Source organism: Geospiza fortis, unplaced genomic scaffold, assembly GCF_000277835.1.
Source record: "Geospiza fortis unplaced genomic scaffold, GeoFor_1.0 scaffold486, whole genome shotgun sequence".
In the NCBI taxonomy this organism is placed as follows: domain Eukaryota; kingdom Metazoa; phylum Chordata; class Aves; order Passeriformes; family Thraupidae; genus Geospiza; species Geospiza fortis.
This window is the reverse complement of record NW_005054417.1, coordinates 132,411-151,581: the sequence shown is the minus strand read 5'-3', so window position 1 is coordinate 151,581 and position 19,171 is coordinate 132,411. Positions and strand designations below refer to the sequence as shown.

The window sequence follows — 19,171 nt, the reverse complement described above, 5'->3', positions numbered from 1 at the left end:
TACAATGACCACTACCCCCCCAAAAAAACCCAAACCAACCAGAAAAATAGCACAGTCAACAGCCAGCACTTTAGAACTAAACAGGACTGAACATGTGGAATCATAGAATATCCTGAGCTGGACAGGACCTATAAGGATCATCAAAGTCCAACTCCTGGCCCTGCAAGGGACACCCCAACAGTTACACCATGTGCCCGAGAGCATTGTCCAGCATCTTCTTCAACTCTATTGGTCTTGGTGCTGTGACCACTTTTCTGGGGAGCCTGTTCTAAAGAAGCAGACATACTGCTGCATTGCCTTTTCTTCAGTTAATCATGTTAAAAGCAATTACGTATTCTGCATTTATAGTGGAAGAACTTTACAATGGATAGGCCTGGTAGTGGGAGTATAGATGCACTCTTAGCTTTAAAAAAAGTAAATCTGTACAATAAATACAAAACAGTAGATACATTTAGCTTTTATTTGAGAAAGCCTAGTAAGAACATTGCCTGTTTCTGCCAACTCTGCCGATCCATTCCAGACCACAAATTATGTGTTAAAGAATTCCTCAGCAAATGAATGCAGTTGTGAAACTGCAGTTGCCAGTGCCACCTTGTGGATAAACTGGCATAGCACAAAGCCTTGTCCTGAGCACCATGCTATCAAAGCAAATAGTCTCTCTATCCACTGAAAAAAAAAATTCCATCTTTTCCCATCTTAACATGTTTACATTCTATCAGACAGCACTTAAAAAAATTTCTGCACTCTCAGTGATAACTGAGCTACAAAAAAATAACATTAGCTACAAAGCTCAGTATGTTACACTCATCATAAGCTTTCAGCTGCCAGGCTTGTCTTTTGCTCACTCAGGGAGGGTGAGGCAATGGGGGTACAGAACAAAAAGACATTGTCTGTGGGGGTGTCCTGGTGCTTTGTATAAATGGATGGCACAGATGCCTACTTCCAGTGGGAATACCACCTGCTTTGCAGGTGTGTTGTACTGCAGGAAATGCACGTGTCCTACATTTCTGCAGTACATACTAGATCTGAGGGAAAAATCCACCAATTCTGACTTCCAGCTTCAGTCAAATGTGTCTTTGCTTCCCAGTTTCTTAAGTTAGAATATTAATGGTGCTCTTCTGTGAGAACATATTTGGCATTGTACTGCTTAAGTAGATTAAGCTCTCCTAAGAAATGTTTCCATTTTGCGTTCAGATACATTCAGCTGCCAGTGGAAACAGCTGAACATTGGGTGATACATTGTGCATGATGACTTGTGATTCATCTGGTCAAAATAAAGGATTATAATGCCAAGGAGTAAATGAGTGCCAGACCTTGTCTCTGACTTGGTCACGTGTTTATTGTCTGGTAGCAGAAGGACTTACTTCATCATCTAAACATCTTCACTCTATTTTTAGAGCCAAGTGACAATTGACAGTTGTTGCAGGAAAACTGAATAGTCAAGCATGGCATTTAGGAAGTGACAGTCTTCAAGGAGCTGCACCTGACTCTACTGCAGTGTTTCTTTCCTTTTCCATCCAGGCTGAAAATGTTGAGAAACTGAATTGCTAAAGGCATGGAGAGAATGAGGCAGAGACTGATCCTGGTTAATTCAAAAACTGTTTCAAAAATAAATTCCAAAAGCAGGCAGTGATGAAAATACATTTGTCTTCTCAGAGCTACGGTTGAAGATAAATTGTCTACACCAGCTCTTACAGAGCTTTTCTGAAACCTAGAGTATTGTCTTTTATTTGAAAGATAACCTCCCCTCTTTGACATTTCTCTCTACAGGAGGCACTCAGTATGACTGCGACCATGTTGTTGTCAACACAGTCAGTGAAGAAAAGTTAACGCAGTGTTGGGAACCGCTGGTTGTATAAACCCAGTGAAGCAAAGATGATGTTTGGATTGGCCACTGTTCTAGACATGGGAATTGGCACTGCCATCTCTGAAGGATACAGGATCAACGATGAGAGTTTTGTCTTCACAATTTTAAAAAGAACAAGCAACAGAATTATTTCACCTCCCTATCCAAGATCATTTTCCCTATAAAAGCTTGAGTATCTCCCACTGTTCCTTTTTTTTTTTTTTTTTTTTAGTTTTTTTTTTTTTTTAAATCCTTACAATTCAGTGTTGGATAGAGATTTGGCAGTATGCCTCAGGCTAGAAGGGAATAACTGAGAGAGACCCCATGGAGTTACAGTCATGTCAGCGAGTAGTTAACCCAGAAAAGTCAGTAAGTGTAACTTATTTTATAAAAGACAGGAGAGCAGTGTATGTGGGTATAGCAACTTGGACCTGTGGGCTGTAGTATAGATAAATACTCACTATGGGAAATTAATATATTTGGTTCACTGGAACAAACTTAGGTTTACTGAAAATTTAAGACTGCTAGTAATAAAGACTGCTAGTACAGCACATCCAAAGACATTTTAACACGTGGCTTCAAGTATAGTTAGTATGCTAACATAATAAGTCCTAAATTAAGAAAAAATCTAGATTTTCTTATGTATAGAGGATGTAAAGTAGCAGATATTTTGTTAGAAAAAGAGAAGGCTGGCAAAAGGATGCATTGGAATGTGAAGAATTTGCCCATTTTCTGGGCTGCCTAACTTCTTGAGTTGTGGGTATTTTTCTTCTTTGCCAAGACATATTTGTACCTTCTAAAACAGTTTCAGTAAGTAGAGTCTTGCTGACCTCCAAAATCATACAGGAAACAAGAATTCTTATGGAAAGAATTACTACAGATGACTGTAACAGCCTGTAAGCACTGTGGTTACTGAGTTTTCCAGCCACTGCCTGTTGGGCTTACCAACATGGAGAATGCCCAACTCCCCAATATTTCTGGAGATGTTGAAAAGCAATGATAGTGGTGGGCTCCCAGCTCCCTGTTGGACAGAAGTGTCAGACTCCTCTAGGAAGGGGCACAGCCAGGCCTGGATACATGCCCAGCCACAAGGGCTGTGCCCATTCCAAGTAAGTGTTACTGGTTTAGCAAAGAGCTCCTGACATGTAGGATGCTCTGATGACTGCAGGAGGTCCTTCTGTTGCTCTGCTTTGAACCTAGTCATGTTAGTTTTACTTGATAATGTTGGCAAAAAGGTAAAATACAAACTCTGGTACTATGCTGCTGTGTTTTGTTCTGGCTTAGACCAGTGTTACTACAAGCTGCTCCGAGGAGCATCCAGGTCTTTGTCTTGCATAGTAAATCTGTTTAAAATTAACATTTTCCTTACTATTGTATTGCCTCAAAGGATCCTGGTGCTTTTGCTATTAGCACCCTAGAGGAAGTGCCTTACTAATTTTCTTCCTTTTGTAAAGAAGCACTGAAGTTTTGTTGCTCTGAAATGTGCTGCTTTTTGTCCTTAATATAAAATATGTTACTAGTTCCAAACACAGTGGTACTTTGTCATATTGATGTGCTCTTGCTATATATAATATAGCATTTTACAAATAAATGTAAGTTAGGTAATGTTTTACTGAAATAATTTTTAAAGGTAGAAAAATGACATTTTACAGTTAGTTTTGCTTTCATCTTGTGCCTATCTCTGTCCATAATTCCTCTGCAACAGCCAGCCCCTGAGGAGTGAATACATGGTGTGGAATAGCTACAGGCTCTGAGGAATGGGTGAGTCTTCTATACAAGAAGAATCTTCTGCACATGTTTGTACAGGCACTTGTATAAGCATTTGTACACAGGGCCACCATTCACACAGCTGCCGCTTCTGTCCCCTGGTGGAAGCATTGCATGACATGGTTTGTGCATCACCACAGCTGCACTGCAGTAAGTGGACAGCTCTCATTTAGGAAGTTGCCATTTTCCTTCAATCCACCTGCATTATTGCAGGGGAAGTTACTCCATAGCCCATCTGGCAAAATGGCAAGTTGAGAAACAGCCCACTGGACACAAACCACCCCCTCCAGCACTTCACCAGCACTGATGAGACACAGCAGAACAGGGACACAAAATTGTGTCTACCCTACCTGCACTCTGCAGTCAGCTGAATCTGGGCCAGGAGTTCAGCAATTAGAATAATTATCAGTTACAGATTGATTTTGTTCCATGCTTCTATTTAGATTAGCTGTGTCATGAGAGAGTTGCTATAACAAGATCAAAGTATCAGTCTTGAGACAGTGATGTGACCATTTAGGTCTAAGAATGAAATAGCTTGAGTAATAATCTGCATTAGTGAAGGCAAACAGAAGTAGGAAAACCAAGGAAAAACAGCACAGGTTTCATATAGACAAGCAGATAAGAGTGCCTCACTATTTCAGGACTTACACCTGAAAAACAAAAGCTCCAAGACATACAAAAGGAAAATGCTGCAGACTGTTCCTCTTCCTAAGAGTGAGGGGTGTTCTGCAGAATTCACAACTACATTTTTAATATGGTTTTCAGGTAGAAGTGCTTAAGAGGCATTAGTATGTCTTGTCTGCTTAATAACAGGCAGCATATGAAGGAATCAGAGGCTTTTCTAAAACAAGATTTATAAGTTATGCATCCTGTACGAGCTTTTAAAAAAGAAATACTCACTGAATACCAATTCATGTTCAAGGACTGACTGCAGGCGGAATAATGATTAGAGATACTTTATTGTCTACTAATTACATTGATCACGGTTTTTCCACGTGCATGTCCTCCTTCCAACTTCAGGAAGGCCTCTGGAACTTCAGAAAATGAGAAGACTTCATCAATAACTGGCTGAATCTACAGAATAAAGAAAAAAAGTCACTATATTAGGAATAAAGTATAAAGTAATGTATCACCCCTCACACTTCAAAACTGTATGAAGAAGGGGGGAGGTTTCTTTATGGTATTTAGGACAGAACTTGCCATGTAGCCACTAGCTTTTAAGATTTTTCAGGGATACCACTGCATCCAGAAGAAAGTTTTCTGCTGCTCTTTGCCCATGTTTTAAAACACCTCTTGAAGCCCTTACCTGGGGCCTCTCCCACTAATGTCACCACATAAGGCTCTAACTTCTACATCCTTTCAAAAACTGACACTGTGGTTTAACTTTTTGTTGTCCACAAAGATATACTTCCAGAAAGAATATTTTTTTTCCTCATATTTCTTTACTGGTTTTCTTGTTAAACTCAAGAATTCTCACAATGTCAGGTATTTTAAAGATACCTACGAATCTGAAGCCTGTCTGCATCAGTACATGGTTCAGTACCCTCAAAAGACCACAAATGAAGTACAAAAAATTGTCCACCAATGTTTGTTGCTGAATCATTTAACTACACTTGAAAATTCAGCCACTGTGTATTCCAGGAGGCATAAATCATTATTAAGCCCAGCTTGCATCAACTGCTATTTTGACATTAATTTTATAGAGTGGCCTTCTGGATTGTTTCACATTTCTAACAACAGTGAAACTACTTATTCACTCTCCCCATTATTAACTAAGGAGCCTGAAACCCCTATAAGCATTTTCTTTAGATGTCATAGTGTACCAACAGAAGCAGAAGAAATTTCAGCTCTTCTGAAAAGTATTTGTCACTGCTGGTCCAAGGGAAGAGGTTATTTTCTACCATCAAGTTCTGAGTCAGCATTCCAAATGCCAAAAAAAAAATTTGTCTACAAGAGTACCTCTCACACCTCCTACCAAAGATCTGCCTACCCCAAGGTTGGTCCTTTACCTTGGATCCTGTAACACCAGCCCAGTGCACATCCTTTCACTGATCCTAATCCTCTTGTCAGGGGAAAAAATGACCAGTACATGAGTCTGAGCTAGTGCTTGCAGTGATGAAGATCTGAAGTACTAAAGATCCAAACACACTATTTACATTGCTAGAAGAAGATCCTTTTCACTTGTGTCAGGGAAAAAATATCTTCTGCGTTTTCTTTATAGGATGCACCCTCTCTTGTTGAATAAGCCAGAACTGGTAATTTCTGCTGGCAGGACATGCTAGACAGAAAAGGAATACAGCAGCAATAAGGACACAATGTGCAGCTTTGGAGTGGTGCTGTCTTCCAAAAAGCTGCCTTGCTTTTACCACATGACAAAGGGTTTTGCTTTCAGATGTGCTGCTTAGAAGGTGTGCAGCACTACCAAGGTAAGGTTATCATACACACACACTTTCCTAGCAACAGAGGTGACCACCCAGCACCCTCCCCAGCAGCCCAACAAATGCTCTCTGATAGTTGTCCGTGCTCAGGGAGGTCCTTTTCTTAGATTTAACTTCCTCTTTGTTTATACACTGTGCCTTACCTTGACATCCACTCCTTGCACTTAAATAACTACTGGCTTTGCTTGTATGATAACAGGAATCCAAGACATCAGTACTCTAACTTGCACCACAGTATCCCCTAATATCACTAGATTTTCCTTTTTATTTTGTCAAGGCAAGCTTAGCCATAGTGTGAAACTTCACATGGCAGAAAATCAGGAATTAATGAACCCCCTGCAAAGAATGCATTAGAATTTGCAGACAAATCACTTTGAGAGAAACTGTGCAAAAAAATAAAGTCACCAAATCACCACATGCCTCAAAGTTGCCATGCAGCAAGGTACAAGGCTTAGTAATTCATTTCCCTTCTTCCGCCTGGACAATGTCTGTAAACCAAGCCCCAGCAAAGTAAGTAGCAACACATGGCAGAGAAGCCACAAAGATAGCCTAACTGTGGAAGAAATGTTGGGTATAAATGATCATGTTCAAGACAAACTCATGTCTGGTCAGCATTCATCACAGAATGGAATGTTGTCTTGGACATCAGCAAAGTCAGGGACGTGGACTCAAGGCAGCAAAACCACTGAATTAGACAATGGTTTGGGGTAAACTGAGCATCTGAGTGCAGCTGCAGCTGCTGTGACCATGAGGAAGAACGTGCTGCTGGTCAGTACTGACTGTTTTGAGGAAGACCAACCCTTACTTTCATAGCAGATGCTTGGGAAAACACAGTTCAGGAACTTTGTTGAGCCAAGCACTTGTACAGTACTTATTGTTAGTGGCAGTTGTGTACAAAGCTGTGCTTCAATTAAGAGGGGGAAAAAAGAGATGCAGAAACGCAGCCTGCTGGTGCATGGACCCATGACCCTGACAAGGCAACAGGCCAGGAAGAGAGGAAAAGTATTCAGGGAAGAAAGCAGAGCAGCAGCACAAGGGATGTGAAATGCAAGGGATTCTGGGGAAAGGCAGAAGTTAATTTCAGACACATGCAGCAACTGAGAAAACATGAACAAGACACTTCACTGTTCTGCTAATCCACAGTCCCTTACTCTAGGTTGCAACTTGTAACTCTGTCAGAGTGAGGTATGTTACATCCTCAGCCTGCTGGGTAGAGTTTAAAACATAGCATTTGAAAAGTGGTGACAGTGATTCAGAGGAGCCCTGAATTCAGCCTCACAGTTCAAAACACCGTGTGTATTGCAGCCATCACATGCTCAAAGCCTATCCGCTACATTGATGTAACCTCTAGCTTCATTTAAATGCTGGCTTTAGGCAGTGCTATAGAGAGACATGAATACCAAATTGATGATCCTGGCAATCTAGAGCATTAAACATTTTATCTGGCTGGCTGGACAGTCCCATTGTTTGAATAACCCTGAAAGGGCTGACCATGTTGCAGCACAGTGATTCACTCAGCCTTTACCATAATCCACTGACTAAGATAAAATTTCTTCCTGTGAACAGACAAACAAGTAGCGGAGCGTCTGCTGTTTGTTGAATGTGTGATAATAAATGGAGATTAACTGGATAATAAAAACATTGCCTATTTACAGCCACGCATCAGTTCCTTGCCAGAGGACACCTATTTGTTCAGGGAAAAGGGATTAAACTAAAGTCTGGGAGAGAAAGGATTACACATACCCACATTGAAATGTTTATCTGAAAACAGATTGGGCCTGAAAGGTATTTTCTTCCTCTTCATTCTCTCCAATGCAGGACATACTATAGAAATGAATCTCAGGTCTCTTGCAATGAACTCATGTGTTTGGAAAAATAAAAAGAGTAATTGCTGATGCTGATTAAGGCTATCCTACACACATCACAGAGGGGTGTCCCAGCCACTCCAGCTCTGAATGCAGTAGGCAGTGAACAGCACCGGCAAGCTCCTGGCAAAGTCAGGCCGACTCTTGGAGGTCCCGCTTTCTGCGGTAGCAAGGACACAGTTTTAGTTTATCAGGAGCGGACAAGTGAGAAAACATGAAAGGAATGGAGACGGCTTCGACCCTCAGAGTAGCAACAAGTGACTCCAGTAAGTGTGGAGCTTTTTCCTGCCACTGGAGGGAGAGCGAGAGCCTTGAACGTCTCAAGAGAGCGATGAACGGAGCGCAAGCCTAGCTCAGAAGGACAAAAGTGCCGTCTCTCAAAGGACAGTGATAGTGCACTGGCTCTCTTCCAGGTCTGCAAAGGATGGCCGTGTCAGAGCTGCCAGGCAGCCTTGCCTGGGAGAGTGTCTCCCTCCCAGCTGCTGCTTCCCCCCTTCATATGCCTTGGTGAGGCTGCTGGGGCTCCCATACACCAGCCTCCAGGAAAGGGACTTGCACATGCACAGAATGAAAGCTGGGATGTGCTCCACCAGACATCAGAGTCCTCCCGAGAGCTTGCCGTAATGGAAAGACCTGTCTGCTGATCTGACTAGCTGAGTTAAAAGACAAAGGCCATCTTCCTCCAGAAATTACCACCGGGCCTAAGTGTGGTCCATGAGCACAAATGCATAGCTTAGAGTCTCCTTTGGTCTTTAGGGAGTCTCTCATCAATGTCAACAAGAATTGTGAAGAGAAATTAAAAAGAATAGTCCTTGCCCTGGAACTAAACAATTGGTTATCCATTTGTTACTTTATTGTCATCCTATGGGGAAAAAAGATGCTGTTTTGGGACACTCCTACTTTAGCTGAGCATCTTCTCTGCTGTAGTCCTGTTCCATGCTCCTTGGATCCAAATCCCACTCCTTTCTTCATTCTTTCTTCCCCTTAAAATGCCATTCAGCAATGTATGCTGAGCCTCATATTGCTTGCCAACAAGGTGAACACAGGCTAGGGTCAGCTCTCACTCAAGACAAAGAATGAAGTTCTTACCTTCTGCAACAGCTGGCTCCGGTCACATCTTGTACAGATAGCTTTGCAACTGCACAGTGCCAGCATAGAATTGCAGCATGGTTTGGGTTGGAAAGGCCCTTTAAAGGCCATTCAGTCCAACATCCCCTGCCATAGGCAGGGACGCCTTCCACTAGACCAGACTGCTCAGAGCTCCATCTTTGAATGTTTTGTAAAACGCTTTCCCTTGCTGTGTTTTTTTATTAACTTGTGTTTCAGAGAATATGCACTTTCATCCATGAGCACATTAAAGGACAGCACATACATGATATTTCTGTCCCAAATACCTAAGAGAAGTAAAACTGAGCAAACAATACACCCATACCAAAAATAGTGCTGCAGTGGTTAAGACATGGGAATGGAAGGCAAGTTTTCCAGGGTCTAATCCCACAACCTCTTACCAACAACTGCATTATCAGGTCTTATATGTTTGGTTAATAAGCCAAAGTACATTCTTTTATATCAAATCTCTAACAGCAGCCCACAGGAACTCATACATATCACGTACAATTATTAAAAGGCTAGCAGAAAAATCCCAGTTAAAAAGGTTATCAGGGTACAGTTCAGAGTGTAGAAAAGGCTTCAAAATCTCTTGTTTGTTAATTAGCCCCAGCAGAACAGCTTCTACAGAACACAACAAAGAGCAGTAAGAAACTGGGATAAGCCCAGAACTGCAATGTGTGCCAGCCTAGCCCAAGCTTAAATCAGTAGAAATAAGATGCCAAGTTTAGTTACATACTGGACCATGCTAAAACACTGTTAACTAAAGGAAAGCACAATTAATCTCTTCCAGAATCCCTGGTAAGGCACATTCCAGGTAGTTGTCCTGATATTTATGCTGGTGATTAAAGTAATCTGGGTCAATGTCACCATATACGTAAGGCAGAACCAACTTTGGTACAGTTAAATATAAACACATATTTACATATGAAGGAATATCATATGTAGAAATTAGAAGATTAGTCCTTCATGATCCACATCTTCCCAGGCTCAGCAGACTAAACTCACAGCAGACAAGGGCTGCCTTGTCCGCACTTTACCCCCTGCACTAGGCACAATTCCCTCCTACACCAGGAGACCAGAGCTCAGAACACCAGGCCTGACTTACCACACAATTTACAATGACATCAGGTTAAGGGAACACATCTGATTAAATGCCTGGTAGGTGATGATGCTTTTTTTCCGGACCATGCTTTTTTTCACTTACATTGTGGTGTAAGTGAATTTACATATTGAAACCCTATTTCCCCACAGTATACAAAGTTTCCATTGGTGCCCCTCACAGATACTTTGTGATGTATCACACACACAGAGCTCAGCACATAGGCAAGCCACCATGTCCTGGAGGGAAGGGAGCAGGTATGTTTTCATAAAAATCACAGCAGCTTGTTTTAGTGGCCATGACAAAATGCAGACAGAGGTTCTTTTTGGAAGAGAAAGGGCTGAACAGAGCTTTTGGCAACTCCTCCTTGGTCAACATCTCTGTGCTCTAGCCAACCAACCTGGCAAAAAAATGCACTGCAACAGGAAAACACAAAAAGCAAAAAAAACAGCGCAAGCTTTGCAATTTAGCATGAAGAAAGATAGTCATCAGAACAAGCATGAGTGACTAAAGAGAGTGGGAAGAAGGACTGATCTCTAGTTAATAGAGACATTTAAATGTAGAAACCCCTATACTTAGGTACCCCAGAGCCTTTTTTCAGAGACACTAAAGCAGGTACCACACAAGGGCAAGTTCTCAGGTATCTTAGGATACCTAAGCACAGTCATAAAGTCTGGAATTACTGTAGAGAAGGCCACATCTATAGATGCCATGTTTGGAGAACATTCAAGGACTCAGTGTTGCATTCACTGTTTGATATTCATAGAGCTAAGAGAAATGCAATAATAGTGCAATAAGGGTCAGGGGAAAAGTTATTTGCAGAACTGCAACAAGATGAATTGGAAGCAAATCAACACACAGGTTAGGATACAGAGTCCAGAAGCTGTGATGACCTAATGGTCATCCAAACAACTCTCAGAACCCATATCATGTCAAAGTGGATGACCATATCCATCCATTTGTGTTATTTACTTCCTGAATAGGAAAGACCAGGAACAGAAGACAGTTAAAATCCTCATTTTAACCAGGTATCTCAGAGCAAATCACCAAAGGTGAATAAAGGGCATTAGCCCTCATTAGCAGATCAAGAAATTATGGTAGCATAAGGTTATGTGATTTGTTTTGCACAAGAAGGCAGCAGCAGGGCCAAAGGACAGTCAGAATCCTGCCCTCTAAACCATAGCAGCAGGTGCTAAGTCCAAAGCATCTAGTGCCTTCAGCAAAATGTATAATCAACACTACTCACAAATTACATTAATATAGGCAGGCAGTTGTTCTTCCTGTGGGTGCCTGTGCATAGGAACATCTATCTAAAAAGCAAATATGAGAGAGAATGATCTATTCATTTCATGATTGCAGACTGACGTTTAGCCTTCCTTCTGCAAAAACAACTTTCACCCATCAGCCTATCTGATGCAACAATGCTCTGAAGCAAAGAGTATTAAGTCACCAGAAACACTGCACACACACTTGTACTGCACTTAAATAGCACTGAATTAAAATGAAAATGTCACATTTCTGTTGGCTGCATGTTAACCCACATCTTATTATGGTCCTGCAGGAACACACAACACACTCAGTGCTCCTGCCTGTGACACTAAAGAGTCTTCTGAGCCTTCTTTCCTCCACCAGGCTTTAAAAAAGGCAAAGTAACTGCTCAGTTATGAGTTAGAGGCTTCTACCAACTTAAATACTTACATGAATTTGGTCTATTTTCAGCAAGGACTATATAACATGCCCTTAGGAGGAAGATGCTAGGCAAGCAGCAAAAACCAAAACTGTCAATGTTAAATCCACAACACTGACCACAAATATACCAAACTAATTCCTAACGAGCCTTTCAGTGATAATGCTTCACTGAACAGTGTGCCAGCAGATCTGTGTCCTGAATTAAAGGTTCTGTTGATTTCAGCTGTCTTAAGATGAGAATTGTAGTTCACCAGGAACATTCTACCATGGAAAGAGATACAGAGCCTCTGACATGGGCTTCGTCAAGTCATTTGGCAGAGCCCACATTAAGCCAGTCCTTACTGGGTCATAATTAACTGCTGCAATTCAAACCACGACAGGGATTCTCCAGCAGTTTAGAAAACAGCCAGTCTCGCTAAAATTTGTCAATGAAATACTGGGTTTTCTCCATGCCCACAATTGTTGCAGCAGCCTCCTAGCCCCTCAATCCTGCAATAGTTTCTCTGCAAGATGTCCATCTGCAAGGCAGAGAAAACAGCTTGTAAACTGAAAATGGTTCTACAATTCCCAGACCTGACTGATGTGCAGGTAAATTACACAAGGAAAATTATTCTCTTTTCTTGTACTACCAACTCATCAAATCCTCTCCTTCGCTTCCCCATTAAAAAAAGGCTGTTAAAAGAACTCCTCCTCAGAGCTGACATTTTGCAAATCTCTATTCCTTGCTGCAAAGATTATCCAGGTGAACATCAAGTAACTTTAAACAAGATTGCTTATTCTTCATCCACTGAAGGATTGAGAATCCTTTTGCTTTCACAAAGGAAGATGATGAACTCATCAGAACTAAAAATCTCTGTTGGTGCAGAAGGACTGTAAGGAGAAACACTGTCAAATCAAAATTATCTGTAAATGTTTCAGGGATATGCTCTTCAACGCTTCACTTACTGTAACATCTCTTTAAACCATCATCTCTTTTTAATTTCTTACATTTAATCCCCCCATATAATTTTTTCCTGAAAAAAAGCCTCTCATTTTCAGGAGCTTTCTAATTGCTCTCTTACTCATTTCATACAATCTCAAAATTAAGATGTCTTTAACAGAAAATACTTAAATGAAAAAAACCCTGCATTAGTCAAAAATATTCACTCAAAGGTAACAAGTTCAACCCCATGAGCTCAGTTTGCTGGCTTCCCCAAGCTTCTTGAAACACTTCACTGCTTTCTGCTTTTTTTATTTCTCCTTTATTCTTTCCTATCCAAACACAAACATTTCACTTACTTATAGGAAATTGTGGTACAATTTCTCCAGTGATTCTCTCCTGCCTTTTTTCCCAAACACCTACTCTTCTGAATGGATGGTCTGTCCTTTTACGAGAACTCTTGTGTCTAAACAAGAAAGGTCATAGTCGCATTAATATCTGTCTAAATGGAACACAACTGAGTCTTATAAAATCCCGATGACAGCTCAGATGTTTACAACATTGCACAAAATAGAGTAAAATGCTGCTAGAATAATGACTCTGCAGACAAACAGTCTGACATTAGGGACCTGTTTTTGCACAGAGAATAAAAGACCAAGCAAACATCTTTGTCCTCACGATCATCTTACAGCCAGAAGTTAGGACGTTCATGTATGTCTGACGCACATTTGAAGTGGCACTGCAATTCACCTGGCCAGGTTATTAAGCACAGAACACCGATCAAGCCCTATCTCTATTGCATAAACAGCTGTTTCCCAAGAGGCTTTCATGAGCATAGTCTGCATTTGTTTTGCATACAAGGTAGAAGCAGAACACAAAACAAATTGCAACTGGCTGAGAACAGGACAAATGGTAAAAACAAAGAGAAGGGCATTTCTTTTTCTTAGACACTTATAATTTAGCAGCGTGACTGAATGCAATCACAGGATGAGGACCTTCTACAGATTCTTTCTTGACCACAGGATTACGCCTACAGCACTGGACATAATGCAAAGCAGAGAATTTTTTATTCTTAGCAGCAGCACTGAGGTGGCAAAACAAAAGCAATCAGGTCTTCAGTACAACAGCAGTTCATTGACTCTTTTCCAAACTCTGGAACATATTGCATACCAAAAAAGGGGGATCAACACTCAGACTTTGAGAGATCTAAATTTTACTAATATGCACAAATTTTGAGCACAAGATGGCAGTTCACATACTGGAATTACCAGCAGTCATGACAGACTCTGCTTACTCTTCTGCTTATCTACCACATGGAAAGATTAACAGTAGTTGTCCATATTCTCTACTCTTGGGTAATTCCATGTTGCCAAAATTCCCAAAGAGGACACTGTTGGGGCCTATATCACCACACAATCCAAAACACAGGAAATCAACTGTTCATTCTCACAATATATTTTGTAACAAGCTCATATACCTGAAAAGATCACAACAGCAGACTTAATCTGTCTTGGCTTTTCCCCCCCAAGTCCACTAAGATTCTCCAGAATCTTATGAATGCTCACAATATTACAAGTCCCTGTGCTGAATTAGCACAAACATCAGAACCTGCAGCACTGAAATAATGAAAAACAAGATTCTTGTCACCACTCTGCCAGTGGAGATCACCTATTACCTGCAATAACCAGAATATTCTAGTTCTGTGCAAACCACGGGCAGGACGCCCAACCATCCAGGCTAAGCAATTTTGCATATGCAGGTACGCAGCCATGTTTATTCTGTCCAAATGAACCAAGTGAGACTTCTTAAAACACAGTTTTCATGTAGAGTTCATATTAAATGATTCCCACTAGCAAAAATAATCACTGGACATTACTCCTTGTAACTTTGTAAGCTTTGTGTTGTTAAAAAGTATGCTCAAGAAGGAGAAGGCAGAACAGTCTTAAGCATTATGAACTCCTAAATTCCTTGCAAAAGGCAGAAGTTAGAAACTGGAACAAGTGGACTTCTAACCAGTTTTCTTTCCATGACTCTCATAACACTTTATTTCTCAACAGTGAACTACACCATTTTTGATTCCAAGCAGCACCTCTTTCAGCACAAACACCCAAGTAGCCAGTACTGACATACCTTTCCAGAATCAACCAGTTCTGCTATTTCATCCAAACTTGGGCCACTCGGCATGAAAAATGCCCACCGATAATGGACTCCTTTAAGGAGATGCTGCAAGAAAGATGACAAATCTCTTAAAATATCATGAGAGCAAACTGAAATGGGAACTAAAATTAATGACAGAATCTCTGAAGAAGTAACTTAAGGAAAAGACATGGAAATTATATGCTAGTGTCTGAAAGAAATGGCACCTAAGCATGTGGATTAAATGTACAGACCAGGATGTTGTGCGAATTGTGTGTTCAACTGCACAAGTCAGCTAGTAGAGAAAAACAATTACCTTGTCTCTGCAGCTAGAAACAGCATTATTTGTTACATAAGAGAGAAATGGTGTTATGTGTTCATGTACACTCAAAACAGGGGTGAAATAAACCCAGCAATGTGACATTTAGAACCTTCCACTTCAGTATCAGTGACTTCATTTTCCACCATAATATCTGCCAAAGTCATCACTGTCCAATGACAGATGGCAGCTCACATGAAAAGCATTTTGGGAAGATCTCACACACACAAATCAAGAGCATCTCCTCCAAATAAGTCATTAAAGGAATAAAAGCCATCATCTGCCAAAGAGATGATTTTTATATATGGCATAGGATCCTCTTCATCATGGAAACATGCACACTGAGAAATAATATTACATTATTTCTTCCCCGTCTTTTCAGTTTGTCTTTGGGCTTTCTTGAGAAGGTACTGCTGCAGTACTTAAAATCCCATTCAGCCAAGCCTTTGCAGGAATACCATAGCAACTGCTTAAAAAGCACTCATTTGAACAGCAAGTACACAAGCATAGGGAAGAAAGAGAAAAGTTCTAAAAAGCCCCACTGATCTGGCCACTGGCAGAATGTTTTAAGATCCACTTATGAAAACCAGAAAAATCAGTATCACCATCTAGACACATGAACATGAAAGACATGAAAGACTTCCTAGCCACCCTCCACCATGCTTATTACTCTCTGGTGCTGGAACAGGATGAAGAGAATCAGTCACAGAACAATGTTCTGAGAGAAAGCCTGGTCAGCCTAAAGCAAGTAACAAAAGTGCCCTCACTTCAGTGAGGCAGGGATTTGCTGCATTTACTATGAAACCCTGGCTGTCAGCAGGACTCACTAGGGAGGCCATATGGAAAAGGCTACAATGGAAAGCGCAATAAGGAATCAAACTTCAAAGCTCCCCAAACTACTACATACACCCAGAAGCACCACCCCAACACATTTCTTTTCAGTGCAAGAAAGAAGGAAAGAAAGGAAAGTATACTTAATGACATATGAGGACAATGCAACAGCTGCCTCTCCCTGAGCTCTGACTGACATCCAAGCCACAGAAGCAGTCACTAAAGTACTACAAAACATGAAAGTACATAGGATTTTGTCAAATACCTTTAGAGTTTTGGAACCAACAGTGACTCCTGTTTGCAACATGCCATCAGCCACTCCAAGTCTGTCCATATTGATCAGGAAAGGTGTCACTAAAGTAACATATGTTGCTCCTGACCATTTCTTCAAGAGATCTAGTGCCCACTTCTCAGTGGATCCACCAACATTATCTAGGATAAAATCAAACCTGCAGGCATACAAAGAACAGGTATAAAATATTGATATGGGAAAAATAACTTCACTGTAATTAAGCTAATAGCAGAAATCAGCTATAGTTCACATTTTTACATGTTACTGCAATGCAAAAAAAAAAAAAAAAAATCAGCCTGCGAGATAGCAGCAAGAAAGTCCCAAGACCTCAGAAAAGTCCCAGCTTAAGGTACAATGGGATTTAAATTTACAGGTTATTGCCTATTCACTGTGCAGCAGACACAGGCTATTTAGAAAGTACACTTAAACTCCAAAAAGCAAACTTAGAGCTCTAGAAGGCTTTAAGCAAGTACAGAATGTAGTTGTGCATCTATCTCTTCAGCCCTCCCATAGGGACTATTGGAACAGTCCTGAGGTCTAGCACTGAACAATATGGTATGTACATGTAAAAACCAATCTGGACTCATGCCCTCAACTAGGAACAGCTCTTGTACATGCTGTACTCAACAAAAGTCAGTTCCAGTGGCTAAAATTATGTAAACAAATTATTCTACTAACCCTTATTTCCTCACGTCTTTTCCGTGACCTAGTTCTCAGCCTCACTTCTCCAAGTTTTTTTTTTTTGACCTCCTGATTTATTTAGGGGCCATTTTACCTCTCAAGACAGCTCTTTTCTTCACATCTACCTATTTAACATTAAACCTAACAATGCAAAGGAACTAAAACCTTCCCCCATGGAATGGGTATATGCAGCCTCTGGCAAAAAGCCAGTTTCAGTGCTCCTTCTCATTATACCAGCATGTGAGCCTGTAAAGGCTGAATAGGGCAATAGGGAGCTATACACCTGCTCTGTTAAATGCACAACTCATTCTCATCTGTAAATTTCCAGCAATCTCCAAATTGCGATATGTATATACACATATCTCTAATCTAAATAATCTACAAATATGAGAGAAAATACTTAATGCAAATTAAATAAAAAAGCCCTTATTTCTCTGGAATGACAGTTTTGCTGCCTGTCTTCCAAGGGTGTGAGTTCATCTTTAAAGTTCAGTTCATGTAACAGCTGCCAGCAAGAGAAGACCATGAAAACTAATGTTCCAGGAAAGAGTAGCTGACTGTGGGTTCTGAAGAGTCAGTACGACTGCAAAGGGGAGGGAAGTAGGAACATCCCACTCAGTAGAGCTGACTGACCAGCCTAGCTGCATCATTAAACTGCACCCCAGGACACTTAGAAAGAGTCACTCCTAGAATGGGTGTTTAGCATTTAAAGTGTTCACAAAGGCAAATTTTGCACCAACTGCAAAGTCCATCCTGCTGTACAGACAGTGTCACTGCCCTCAGGCCTGCTGACAATCACACTACAGTTAAAGGGCACATGGCTTCTTAGCACAGTTACCAGGAAAATTCTTCCACAGATCAAGCAGCTTCTATTTCCCCTCCCAGAAAGTCAGCTCAATCTAGCTAAAAAGAGCAGTGTAAATACCACATTCAAATACAAGTCACAGTACACTACGTTTAAACAGATGGGAAGATGACAAAAGCAAAAAATACTTCTGTTCCAGAGAAAAATCCCAGGCTAGTTTAAACATAGCTGCTGTGACAAGATAAATGTGATTGTTTTTCAGAGGTAGTTGTATCCAATGTTACAGAATAGAAATTTACTCCCAGTTGCACTGCACAGTGGCAAGCCACTGCTCCTTCATGATATAGATCTTTCCTCTACAAGATCAAGTTTATATGTACCAGCTTCATTCAGGATTTCAGAGATTTATTTCAATTTATTCATGCATTGTATATTCTCCAAGATTCTTGGATGGAAGCTACAAAACTGTTCATATTACAGTCACTGAAGAGAAACACATGGAAGTCAGCTTGTCTCCCAATTAACTGGCTTAGTGTTACAATGAAATCTGTGCTGGGCATACTCACTCACAAACTGCATTCAAAAAGGTGAATCTACTTTACAAAATAATGCTTTAGAAACGGGGGAAAATTTAGGGAGTTCTGATAGAGTCAAGCAATCAAAAGGCAGAAGGTCTGACCACCAATTCCTTCACTGTTGTCATCTTATTCCAGGGGTTCCATACTGTTGTCTCCTTAACGCACAAGTTTCCTACCTTCTTGGTGTTTCTCATGGGTTTCTCCTCCAAGCACTGACTCTTTCTTCCTCACAAAGCAGCCCACTCCAGTTCCCTTCCCAACCACCCATCCCACTCTTTTATAGCACTCTTCTCATTGGTTACAGCTGTGGCCTGTTAAAGTCAGGTCTGTTCCTAATCTTTGATAATTGGCCCAGCTGCAACTCCTTAGGGGTAAGATTACTTTCTACACTGTCTTTATTTTCTTATATTCTATCCCCCTACACTTTATCTCAGTATTAAAGCAACACAAACACTCACAAGGGTAATGTTTTAAGCTGCTCTTCCAGATTTCCAGATTTATAATCAATCACATCATCTGCTCCAAGCTTTTCCACCAGTGTGCTGGCATCATGAGAGCAAACTGCTGTCACGTGAGCATCCCAGGCCTTCATTAGCTAAAAACAAGATTAAAAAAACATCCAAAGATTAAAATGTAGTGAAATATTGAGAACTACTTAAAAAGCCAAAGTCTCATTATATTTATATAACAAATGAGCTTTAATAGGGACCTTTAATAGGGACTGGGGAAACTGTTCCAATACAGGATAATTTGTCACAAATCTCACAGACAAAATAATGGCTAAAAATTATTAATA

General features: G+C 40.7%; 2 protein-coding genes across 3 annotated transcripts in view; one reads left to right on the top strand and one right to left on the bottom strand.

Annotated features, from left to right (window-relative positions):
• The window catches only part of CRYBG1 (crystallin beta-gamma domain containing 1), a 98,158-nt gene extending 94,776 nt beyond the window's left edge, over nucleotides 1-3,382 (top strand). The window contains exon 21 of the mRNA XM_005426596.2: nucleotides 1,771-3,382. Coding sequence (XP_005426653.2) covers nucleotides 1,771-1,859 — 89 coding nt within the window. The 3' untranslated portion in view covers nucleotides 1,860-3,382. The remainder of the gene's footprint in view (nucleotides 1-1,770) is intronic.
• A 1,171-nt stretch (nucleotides 3,383-4,553) lies between these two features.
• Nucleotides 4,554-19,171, bottom strand: part of RTN4IP1 (reticulon 4 interacting protein 1) — a 22,705-nt gene continuing 8,087 nt past the window's right edge. The window contains exons 5-9 of one of the 2 annotated variants that reach the window (XR_004082334.1): nucleotides 18,834-18,970; nucleotides 16,285-16,468; nucleotides 14,864-14,956; nucleotides 13,093-13,199; nucleotides 4,607-4,687 (exon numbers count right to left, since the gene is read on the bottom strand). Coding sequence is in view for 1 of the 2 variants with exons in the window: in XM_031061582.1 (XP_030917442.1) it covers nucleotides 4,571-4,687; nucleotides 14,864-14,956; nucleotides 16,285-16,468; nucleotides 18,834-18,970 (531 nt within the window). In the remaining variant the exon portion in view is untranslated. Of the gene's footprint in view, nucleotides 4,688-13,092; nucleotides 13,200-14,863; nucleotides 14,957-16,284; nucleotides 16,469-18,833; nucleotides 18,971-19,171 lie in introns of both variants that reach the window. The other variant, XM_031061582.1, reaches the window with a different exon arrangement.